At 40.4% G+C, this 12,323-nt stretch overlaps 1 protein-coding gene across 1 annotated transcript in view; it reads left to right on the plus strand.

Moving 5' to 3' along the window:
* Positions 1-12,057, plus strand: part of LOC104503575 (myocardial zonula adherens protein-like) — a gene marked incomplete at its 5' end in the record, with an annotated part of 29,205 nt that extends 17,148 nt beyond the window's left edge. Inside the window, 3 exons of the mRNA XM_010150906.1 lie at positions 9,891-9,974; positions 10,401-10,501; positions 11,958-12,057. Of these exons, the coding sequence (XP_010149208.1) occupies positions 9,891-9,974; positions 10,401-10,501; positions 11,958-12,057 (285 nt within the window). The remainder of the gene's footprint in view (positions 1-9,890; positions 9,975-10,400; positions 10,502-11,957) is intronic.
* Between the last annotated feature and the right edge of the window lie 266 nt (positions 12,058-12,323).

Consider the following 12,323-nt stretch of genomic DNA (forward strand, 5'->3'; position numbering starts at 1 on the left):
GATGAGCTTTATTTAGTATTAATCTTAGTATATTCAGACACACATCTGAAGTATAAATGAGTTTACTCTTTCAGTGTAAACCACAACAGGTTTATGCTGTTATCTCTAATTCAGACAAAGTGCAGCTGCAGAAATGAACATCATTTCAAAGGGGTGCTGAACAAACAAGGTACACTGCTTCCAACTCAGATGGAGAACTGTCAGAATTGAACAAGTACTGAGATGAATCTGCTGGCTGAAAAATCACAAAATAGATTGTTCTTCAGGCCTTCAGACATGGATGCTGGCAGAGAAGCACCTGATGTAGGAGGCCATGGAGGAAGAGTATTAAAGCCTTCCATTTCACAGGACCCATCTTGTTGGTACCGAAATGCAGTAGATCTGCGACCTGTGGAATTGATCCCAGTCAGAGAAGGACAATCACAATTCAGTGTGCTTTATACTGCTTAGTGAAGAAATCATTTGCTTCTAACTTATTTTTTCTCTGAAAATAGATACTTCCATCCCAGGCATTAATAGAACCTTTTTCAACTTGACCTAGTCAGAGCAATCATAAATTAAATAGGAGCACGGAAAATAACTTTCAGAAGAAAATAAATGGAAGAAATAAAATGGAAGTTTGCTGGAGTCTGTGGACCTTCAACATCGCTGTGTGTTACATCCCACACATGCCCATTTTGCAGCCTTGTAGGGATTCTCTGCTGTGAGAGTCAGGATCACAGCCTGTTAGGGCACCAGCTAAGCAGGAAGTTATCCTGCATAGTCTTAAAGCCTCATCATCTTGTTAGAGGTTGCAGATGATTTAAGGCTGACAGATTTATCCCTGTGTTGAACCTGTTTGTTAAACAAATCTGTTTGTTCCAAGCTCAGTGCAGTGCATTTTGCACAAAGTGCTGGCAGTTGAAAGTACAGGACCTGCATTTGGCAGGTGTGTAGCAACCCTGCCCTTTTCTTGTACTATTTGTACAAAAAAGAGAAGAGGCAGATGGCCAGAGTGGGTCACCCAGAGCTCAGTGGTGAAATCCAGGCATGGTTTTGTTTGTTTTGGGGGTTTTTTGTTTGGTGGTGGGATTTTTGGTTTTTTGGGGGTTTCTTTTAGCTGTTGCCTTTGTAGCTATCTTAAAGTATGGCTGGGAAGAGAGGGACTTGCAAAGACAATCCAGGAAAAAGCAAGTTGGATCAGAGGAAGAATTTGCGGGGGGACTCGCAGCATGAAAGGTGGAGGCATTAAAACTTCAGGCCCTTCCACTAAGGAGTTTCCAATGCAGAGATGGAATTGGGCAGGCAGATGCAGGCACAGAGACACTGTGGGAGGGCATGGGAAGCTGCTACCACACTGTTTCTTTTAGGGTTGAAATTGCTGTTGTTCTGTGAGAGGGGTAAAAGCTTGTCTTTTACGTTATCTATTTGGTATGGTCAACCAGTTTATCCTGTCTGTGCCAGTACAGGAGATGGGAAAGTGTTTAGTGTAAGATGAAGGTAAAAGTCTTCAAATGAAATACAAAACATTGATTCTAAATTGGCAACAAGTTATTTCCTGACTTGATCTCAATTTCAAACCTGAGGAGGTTTCAGAGAGCTTTATTTTTGAGATTTGTGCAATTGACTTTGAAATGGGTTACAGTTTTGTGGCATGATAAGCTTATTTTATGTGTAATATTGTTGCATTGTTGAGAAGCAGGAGAAGGAAGGAAATAAGCATTTACATTCTGTAATCAAGGCCAATGGGTTGATGTGGATATAGGGAGGTGTTCTGAAGGGGTTTAAGAAGAGAAAAGGATATTTGATTCCATGCCAAGAAATTATCTACAGAACTCGGATTTCAAATGAAATTCCCCTAACTACTGAATTGAACTGTCTCTAGGTCATGGCCCATGAGCTGTTCTCCAGCTTTAGTCTCAGATTTGTTGGATAATAAATGGGGACCAAACACCAGAGAGAACCTGTATCCTGTTCTGTTGTGGAAGATACTTGCATGGAAGGACAGAGTGCTAATGAGCAAATGATATCTCAGATGCAGAAGATACTTTGCATTGCCCACATGGGGAATTAAGAAGAAATTTTCCCACCACAGACTTAACCAGCCGAAAATTTTCTGTATCAAGATACTCCAACTCCAGATATATAGCAAAATATCCCAGTTTTAATATGGAAATACAGTTTCCATTTTGAGTCAAGTAAAAGATGCCACACTGAAGCATAGAGGATGAGAAGATGGAATTACCAGCCACGGACAAATGCCAAATTTTTACTAACCAAAATCTGCATTGTGTAGTATCTACAGTAAAAACAAAACAACAAAGCACACAACAGATGTAGAATGAGCAACCTACTTTGGGAGCCTGGAGGAAGAAGATAAATGGCAGAACATAAATAACTCGCCACCCCTCCAGTTCAAGTGTTTGGCGTGCCTCAGCGGACTTGAGCAATGCAGCACGTTGCTTATCTATTGGCAGAAGTAGAATCACTGCTGGTCTTTGGTGAGAGTGTTTGTGCATGCATAGCATCAGCTCTTTCAGCTGAGAATTGCCCAGCCAAGGCATTAATTAGAAACCTTGCACATTGCTAAGGTAGCTCTTAATAAAGTGGGTTGAACTGTCAGTGTGCCAATGTTGATCACTCATGAGGACATCCAGGCCCCGTGGGCCTGCTTTAGCAATAGACATAGATCAGAGACTGGTGTAATGTGTTCATACAGCTCGTTAGTTTAGGAAGGTCTCTAAGTTGGTGCATTAACTTAAATCTATCAGTTGTTACTTCTTCTTTACATACAATATGAGTTTTAAAATACAAAAAGCATTGGGAGGGCACTGAAGTGATTTAAGGTGGATTAAGAGGCAGAGGTGCTCATTCCTATTTACTGTATTGTGTTCCCTGAAAAAATTTCAACACTCTTGTCTAGCCTCTGATAAATACCACTTAAGGTCCAGTGAAATATTGGTCTGAGTAAAATCTTGTTCTCCTTGTCCAGCAATTACCTCTGAGTTGAGTGTGATGTTGCAATGTCTTGTCTGTCTTGTTTTGTATCATACAGTATGTGTTTGTCCTGTGTTTAGTCATATTTATGATGAGTTTGTTAATGTCTGTGTCAGTGTTACAGATGCCCAGTCCATTCATGGTAGAAGAATGAGGAAAATACACAATACTTGAATAATATATAATACTTAAATATATCAACACCGAGATGTTCTGGTAAATATTTTAAACTAATGAATGAGAATATCAAGTTGACTGAGTATACCTAACAGCCAGATCTGTTCCAATCCATTAGATTGCTGTATATTTCCAGCCTTCAGAATGGTGTCTGAATACCCAGAATAAAATGAAGTCTGCTTATTTTAGACTTTCTTTATAAAGGCTCTACAATTGGACACAACTTTAATTCTCTCTCAAGATGCTTTTTCCTTCTGCTTCAATTGCTTTGTAATTCTGTTGACTGGCCTTCTGATATCACTGCTCTCAATTCCCGCATTTCTTTAGAGACTCTTTCTTTTAGGTCTTGTGATTCTCCTCTTGACTGGTCTTCTTAGGAGTTCTATCCATGAGATCAATTTAATGCTGCTGGCTCGTACATCCAGCTTTCTACTGAAACAAATTTTAGTTGCTTGGTGGAGCAAGAGAAATTCAGAAGAGCAGCTCTTCCTGGAAAGTATGTAGACAGTCCCTTCAAGCATCATGACTATTTAGTTTGATATTTCAGGAAACTCAATAAGGGTGCAGTGGTGAGAATGAGAGAGATCTGCATTGATGGAATGGACAGGAAGAACTGAGTTCTCTGGGAGTTGGTACAAAATAAAGTGACCATATGGAGGTTGAGGGAGTTTGATACAAATCACTTCAAAGTTTCAGAAGGAGGCAAAAGCATAGAGGTGGTAACAGCAGTAGGACTGAACCGAGGAGAAGAGAGCTCCAAGTGTTGTGGCCATATTAACCTTGAGCCCGTGGGTAAATTGATTCATATTGCATCTGGAGCCTTATATGCTGATTCAGATCATTAGAGATTGCCCTGGCTGTGTGAAATGAAAGCTGCACGCCCAACACAATCTGCAGGGAACTTCCTGGATCCTGCCGTGCCGAAGAGACATGAGGTGCCCTTCCTGTGCCTGACAGCCAAATGCTGGGGATTGAAGTGGGGTGGCCAGAGAGCTGAGTTCATGTGCACCTTGCTCCGTGGGCCTGTCGCCAGGCACAGAGCTCCTGAACAGCGTATGTGTACAAGTGCCTGAGCCAGGGAGTTCCTCTCTCTGAGTTGTTACAGCACTGGGAGGAATGTGGTCTGCTCCCCAGCCTCTGGGATGGCCAGAAGCAAGTGATGCCCCTCGGTTGCTGGCAGACCAGGTAAATTACAAACTGTAGCTTGGGCCTTGTAGCTCTTCCTTTCCCAGTTTTGGAATAGTTAGATGTCTCCCAACAGGAGAAGGGGAAACCAGGGCCAATGAATACTGTGGGGTGGAGCAGTAAGAGAATGAAGTGATCGGAAAATGGTGTGGCCCACGGTTGCTAAATTCAGATTTTTACTGTTAGCAGAACCCTTTTGAAAGGACTGAGTGGGTTGTTAACGTAAAATGATGTTGCTGAATAGGTTGCCAGTTTTGTTTGACTGCTTAATGTGGATGTGAAGGTTGTAGAAATACTGGAGAAAATGTGGAGGGAAAAGAACAGCTAGACAGCCTAACAGTGCAAAGCGGGTCAAGAGGTAAGCGCTAGGGAAAGTCTCTCTGGGCACTTCTACAGCAGGTTGGAAGAGGAGGGGCTGAAGAGTGTACCTGAATAGTGCTTGTAGAAAATGATGGAGAAATCTGAGAGGGTAGTTGTGCAAAAGCCAGATTTGGGAGCAAGTTGCTGAGTGGGCAGTGAGCTGAAATGCTGAAATCTGCAGGCACAGAAGTGATGAGGTGGATTAGAGGCCTTGGGCATGGAGCAAAAAAAATGTAGGAACATCTTGGTGATAATTTTGTCCTGGAGTCAGTCCAGAATGACTCAGATTCAAGAGCCAGTCCATGGAAGTTGAGTCTTAGGCTTGCATTGATTTGCTTCTGACCCTAGACTATTCTGGCCACCACCTGGGCCCTCAGTTCCAAATTGTGTTTGACCTATCTTGCTTCTCTTCTCCTTCTCCTTACCTCGTGTTTAACCAAAAGTCAAAATCTAATGCAGCATCACCTGCTAGTTCTTCTCTTGTTTTATGCAGCTCCTTGAAACAAAGACACTGTCAAGACCTGGGTTTGTGCAATAGAGGCTTATGGTGCTGCAAGTGTTATCGTCTTATTTTAGTTTGCCGTACTAACATTGTAATGGAAAATCAAAATTACATTGGGTAGCAAGGCATGAGTTGTAGTTTTTGAAGTGCTTTTAGCCAGTGTCAGCATTATGATCCACTGTTGTTGCTCTATTCCCCTCTCGAAGGAATGTACTCGTTCCTCAGTTTTACCTTATGCAATGTGACTTACATAAATGTATTGAATAAAGGTTGCATTTTATTTAATATAGTAATATATTAATATAAACCCCTAAAGTTATTCCTGGTTTCCTATGACATATCCTCTCAGGGGTTAATCAAGTCGGGTTTGCTCACTCTCGATGCTAATGGCATAAGATAATGTGTACTCAAGTCCTTATTCAGTAAATAAACTTTTTTTGTAGTAAACTACTCTGGTGGGATGTGTCATGTGTCAGACCTGTGCGTAGGTTTAAAGGTGTGTCGTAACTTCGGGAGTCGTTCCAGCCCTTGGACTGCAGGAGCTACTGAGACAACTAGTTGGCCATGTGTCTGGGGGTGCAGCGTGCCCGTATGAAGTAACACGGGTGCCCTGCTTCCTTCTGGCCCTGCTTCCTTCTGGCCCTGCTTTCCTTCTCCAGCGGCATCAGAGGGTAGTTCTGCTGCATCTGGGGAGCAGGGACTGCAGGATTATTTTCCTGGAGCTGAAACAGCCTCTCTCACTTGAGCCAGTGCTGTATTTATTTCTCCTGGAATGCACTGGGTCTGTGTGGCTGTGTCTCCGAGTTCATCATGTTCTAAAGAGCCACCAAAAGGTTTTATATGTTCCCCAGTTCCCAGCCTTGTCGTATGTGTAATCTGCATGGTCTCATCCTTCCAATCGGGTGTACTGCTAGGCTGAGGCTAATTGGTGTGATGGTACAGTACCACATTGTCTCTTCTGCACACTGTAGAAGAGAAAGCGTATTTTAAAATACTGGCAAAATTCTTCAGGGGGAGAAAGTGGATTGATTTAATGTGTTCTGACTGGTACTATGTAAACCTGTTTAAAATGAGGCAGGGAGTGCTGTTGTGTATGGTTCAGTCTGCCAGTCCTTAGAGGAGTCTCTCTCGCTCTCTCAAAACGAAGTAAAAGCAGTAACATTCCTGCCAAATTCCATAATGACTTGTTCAGGTTTGTGTTTGGGAAGGGGAGGAAGCTGTTTGTCAAGGTCTTCCTCTGTATTCCCTGTTAGATTTTAAAGTGTCCATGCTCGTTTTTGCCTTCAGACTATTCTAGTTAACTCGAGAACACCCTTAGGGAGTTTGTGTCTCTGCAGCCACTGTGAAGAGTAAACAAATATAAGTTTAATTTTAACTTACACTAAGTCTATTTGTACATAATACTGGTACATGTAATGGTTACTGTCACAGGTTTTTCTTCCACACCTTAGAGCCCTTGTATCATGGAGTGAATATAAAAAGGCTATAAAACACAAGAGTTTGGTCTTGCTTTTGGATAACAGATAATTCAATCACTTATTTGGAAACAGAAATATTTTGTGTTTGATGCAAAAAACAGAATAGGCAGCTGACGAGGTGGTTATCTTCAATAACAAGAGTGGATGTCTGTCAGGGCAAAACCCTCCCTGATCACATAGCTGTGCTTGGCTTCTGTCATCTTTGTGTCATACTGATGACCTGTGTTTAAAATTATTTCCTACTAGGACAACAGCATATTAATAGCAAAGACCCGCTTGAGGGTCCTAAAAGAACAGTTTCTTTTGTGAAGTTGAGATTATTGGCAGGACTAAAGCTATTGAACCAATGAAGATAGAGCCGACTGCATTTAGTCATGCTGTTGAAGTTGTAATTAGATATGAAAATGCCTTCTATGACTTTCTGAAATGCTACAAGCTTGGTGTTGCTGTGTTTTGAAAACTGAAATGATAATGGCTTTAGATGACACGGCTAGTGTTTGCATGCACTTTAAAGTAAAAAATAAAAGAGCAATACCTGGTTTTGAGAAAGATGGTTGACGACAGCACTTGATCTGTAACTGTTCAGCTCAAAATACTTACTATATGGAGTTCACATTTCAGTCTTTCCAACTAATAACTGATCACTCTGTCAATGAGATGTGGTAACTGAAGATCATGAAGACTAAATTAAAGTTGATTTGGTTTTGTAACTTGTCATTTTTTTGTTTAATTTATGCATTTGTTTTGCTTTATTTTTTTTTAATAGTTCTATACGTTTTGGTTTAAATGTTTTATAATACCTATCAGTACATTTTTGGGAGGGTGATAGTACTACTACTGTTCTGGTTATTGTACCTTTGAGTATTTTATCCTTCTCTTTTAGCAGGATGTGAATATTTCTACTAATCATTGTTTCCAGACATGCTGAAAAGTTGTACACTGATGCTTTGAAGGGGTTTGTTATTGTTCTTTCCCAAAATTTATTTTAAGAGAAGAATTAAAAAGTGACTGGTGGAAGTGCATGGAAAATTTGACCCAAGTATTTAGGAATGGTTTTTCTTGCTTATCAATGTAAGATAATGACTGACAGGAAAAATAATAATGTATTCTGAGCTTTCCTTGATTTCAGTTCAGCTGTTTTACAAAATTAATTCATTTTAGTAAAAGTCCACAAAATTTTCTACTAACACACTTTTTCTTTTTTCCTTAAAATTCTATCAGTGAAGCCCACAGCCAATCAAGAACTTGACAAAGTAAAGCTACCTCACTTAATGTGAAGTTGGGTTTTATTATGCATAGGCATTTTTACAGGTTTCTTGAGATAAAAAAGCTATAGGCATGGATCTGGGTTTTTTCACTGTTGGCATATTGCCCAAATATGTGAAGGAATGTGCGGGATGCACACTTTCCTAGTGCTGTAATGGAAGTTTGAATATTGGTCTTTCCTCATCTAACATAGCTATAACTTTCTTATATACCTTACTAAAAGCAGTGCATGGCGGACTCTGGCATTCCATTTGTGATGTGGACCATCCGCTTACCAGCTCGGTTTACTTCTGATCTTGCTTTCAAGCTTCACATCAGACACCCTTTATTTCTTTAATTTAATGGGTTATGGAGACAATTGCCTAAGATAATGCACTGTTTGGTAAGGCAGAAGTTGTTGGTTGGGCTCTGCCTGGTTAAAGAGAGCTGGCAGGGAGCACGGAGCAGGGTTTAATAGCACCTGAGACACATTCCCACAGACTTAATAAGGGGAAAATAGGGTTTTTTACTTTCATGTCATCTGACCTGAAATAGCTTGTTCAGGAAAGGTGGGTTGAAACATCACTGGAAAAATTACTGACCTGACACCATTTAACACTGAGAGCAGAAAGAGTATCCACTGCTACCAGCTTTCATTGCTCTTGCTGTAGGACAAGACTCCCATAAGCATACAACACAGCGGGAAATCCATCTCCTCCCCGTTCCTGCCTGCATGCAGACGTGATGCAGAGTCTCTTTTCTCCCTCAAGTTGATCTTTGAGTGCACTGATGATGATTCTCCTTAGAAATATATTTAACAGTGCTGTCTGCATCTGCAGTAGACTGTAACTACAGATACAAGAAATACCTTGTCTTCTGTGCTTGTGAAGTGGTGTGTCCCTACAGCTGTCTATGAGTAATAACCTGAACTGCCTCCCGGGGAGGCAGGAACAACTGAAGTTGTTGTTTAGCTATTGTTTTGGTTTGCTCTTTTTATTAGCCACTATTGTAGTAGGTGTAGTCAGCGGGGTTGAGAGAGAACAACAAGTGACTTTTCCTTTGGTCTGAGAAGAAAATTTAGTTTATTTGCACAAGATGCTATTGTCTCCTAAATGCGGTCAGCTGAAAGGGACTGACCTCTGTGCCACTCAACAGGTCTCTCAGACTGTTGCTGCTAAACAGTATGAACCTCCCACGGCAAATCCTCTTTTAGCAAAGGGTTCAGAAGAATAGAAAACTGTGGTTCTAGGAGCTTTACCAAGTCATTTCCACACAATCAGAACAGCTTTGGTCCAGCAGCAAGGGACTGGTATGAAATCTGGGTTTCTCTGCCTGACCAGTTTCTCTGCTCAGACCTGCTTGTGCTAGTAGCAGAGAAAGATTTAATGCACAGGTTTTTGTTGTATGGCTCTGTGACCAGCAGAAATCCCAGAACATGAAGAAGATTGTCTTCCGTTCCATACAGAACAGTATTAACATGCATTGCTTCTGGTGCTTTCATAAACATTTGTAAATAACTTCTTTCCCTTCCCTAAATATAAAATGAAAATGCACTTTTATGCCAGGAAATAACCGAAAAAGATAAGTCCTTCAGGAAACTAGCAAATGTACAACGTATTTTTGGGTGTAGTTAAAATGGACTAGAGCAAAGGCCTTTGGATCAGATACTGAGTTTTCCCTAGTTTGCTTTGTTACATGACAATGTTTGAGTTTCCATTCTCTTTACAGAAAAAACTGAATTCTTAAAAGCCATGCTAGTATATGTATATAATGTTTATATAATGATCCTAATTGTATGGGATGATAGCTAATTCATGGATTAAAGAAAGCAGTTTGTGAATATGAATAGATATTTGATTGTTGCTAAACTAAAATTAAACATGTTTTCTTGCTGTGGTATCTAGGTCTTTTTCTTCCTCTTCCCATCCCCAGTAGACTGAAAGTCTTTGACTTATTTTTCTTCATAGATTGAAATGCTAAGGAAGAAAGTAAAAGAAAAGGAATTGTTTATAATACAGCTCTTAGAAAAAATCTCTTTCTTAGAATGTGAGGTAAGGCATTACCTTTTAAGTTTATATTATTGTGATTATTTTATGAAGCGAAATAAAAGTTGAATCAATGTCACCTGAATTTATCGGGATGCATATTTATTCTTTGCATCTGCCGTTCTTCAGTATGGAAATCAAACTTAGACCACCAGTCACATGAGGAATGTATGTAATGCAAAGTCTCAGTATTCATGCTAAGTTTCTTAACATACATTTTTAAACAGTATTATAATTACTTAAAATGTAAGCTTTTGAATAAAACTGTTGGTTTAATTATTTTTTCCCCCAGAAGTAAGAATTCCCTAATTTTCTCAATAAATATGTTTACATTATTTCTGGTGGGAATAAGCCAATATGCAATTTTATTTCCCCAATTAATTAACATAATTTAAGTAAAATAAACTTGTAATGAAAATTGCTGTTTTCCAGAATAAGGAATTACAAGATAAATTGGACTACTTAATGGAAAACCAACCAAAGACCAATATAGAAACCAGAGATACTGGTATAGGATGTGATCTTCCATACAGGTACTTACTTTTTCTGCTTGTTCACAGGAAACTTCCTCATCATGTCCCTGTTTGGTACTGTACGAGTAAACCAGTGTGCTAATAAACTGTTAGAGTGGATTGTGGAGTTTAGCAAAATTTTCCTAAGTTAAAAGGCACATCTACTACATGTAGTGTACTTCCAACAACTTGCTGTGTAGGACTGTGGGGTTTTTTTAAGATGCAAACATACTGCAAACCCTTAGGGCATACTTATTTACAGTAACGTGATTTAAGCAGGGAGTAAAGCTGGAAGTCAAGAGGTCTGACTTGGTGAAATATGGGAAGAGTTGGTGAACTGTGTCTGCAGGCAGCGCAGCAGAAGACAGTAGGCAGCTGTGCCCTGAGGCTGGTTAATGCTGGCTCATCAATGCTTTATTCTTTGTGTTCCGGGAGATGAGTCCAGGACCATTTTAAAGGGCAGGTAACACGAACAGCAAGTTAGGGCTGCAGCAATTTCTGGACATATTCTAGCCCGAGGTGGAAGACTGCCCAGTAAACAGCATGGTAATGTTATCACTTCGGCACTGGAGTGCTGGTCTCTGACTTGTGGTGGCCAGTGGCTCTATAGCCTGGCTTTGTGAAGATCCCTTTCTCCTCCCCTTTCTCTGCCCTGAATACAGCATCAGGGTTACGCCGAGCCCTGGGAGCAAGGCTGTGGACTTGCCTTTGATTCTTCACCCCAACACATTAGCACAGGTAAGAGCAAAACAGAAACCAAAGTAGTAAGGTAAGGAGGATCACTGCACACTACCTGTACTATCAGCAAGTAAACTCCTTCCTCTTAACTGCCCCGCAAATCGCATCATTTAGTTGGAGGATGTAGATTAGCGAATGAACTCAGCAAACTGCAATAGAAACTAAAATTTCCTTCCCAGTTTAAAACTACACTCATTTCAGTGTTCAGCCTGGACCATATTTTAATGGCATGAGTTTCGAAACTTCAGAAATGGTGGTTTTCACTCAGGGTGCCAACAGAAAGCTACCTGTGTTGTCTTCTCTGGGACCCCTCTGTAACCACAGCCCCTACTTTCTGAGTTTTTCCTATTTTTGAGATTTATCTCTGCAGAAATTTAGACTTTATGCAGTTGGGATTTATGGAATTACTCTTCACAGTCAATTGTGTTCTTAAATGTAATATTGCTGACTTTACTGTTGCAGGATCCTTAGTCATAGCAGCTGTATTGCTGGACATTTCAATTTGAGCTGTAGCAGATGCCTGCATGTAAATTTGTCAGTATCTGACACAGTTTTTATCAATATTTTTTGTGGCATTAAGGAAATGTGGAACACATCAGATACACAGAATAGTTTACTTTTAGCCTGTCCGTATCAATAACAAGGCCGATGCTCATTGCCGTGGCATTTCTAGCCCAGCTAGTCTGATACTCCAACATTAACTCTGCCAGCTTTTTTCTTGTCTCCTTAACAGTACAAGTACTGAGAACAGAAGATCTCCTGAAATTGCAAGGCCGGTGAGGACATACACCCCATTCAAGAGAGTGTTGGAATTCAGCACAAAGAACAGTACCTCTTGAGGATTCAAGTCAACGTGTTTTCTAAATACAAGCAAATATCTGGCGCCTTTGCAGCTTGATTAGATAAATTTTATCAAGTCATAGAAAAGAACAGCAGCATGGAGTCTTGCTAAATTTATCCTGAATGCAGCTTCTTAGTAACTTCATGCCTGAAGTTACTACTGACATTAACTGTGAGGGGGATATGGAGGAAGTGGATGAGTGAAGCAGCAGTCAATATTGCCTCTTTAGAAGCTGTCTAGTGCAGTGTGTCATTTCAAATGCCT

The sequence above is a fragment of the Eurypyga helias genome, unplaced genomic scaffold (assembly GCF_000690775.1).
Source record: "Eurypyga helias isolate BGI_N326 unplaced genomic scaffold, ASM69077v1 scaffold47810, whole genome shotgun sequence".
NCBI classification, from domain to species: Eukaryota; Metazoa; Chordata; class Aves; order Eurypygiformes; family Eurypygidae; genus Eurypyga; species Eurypyga helias.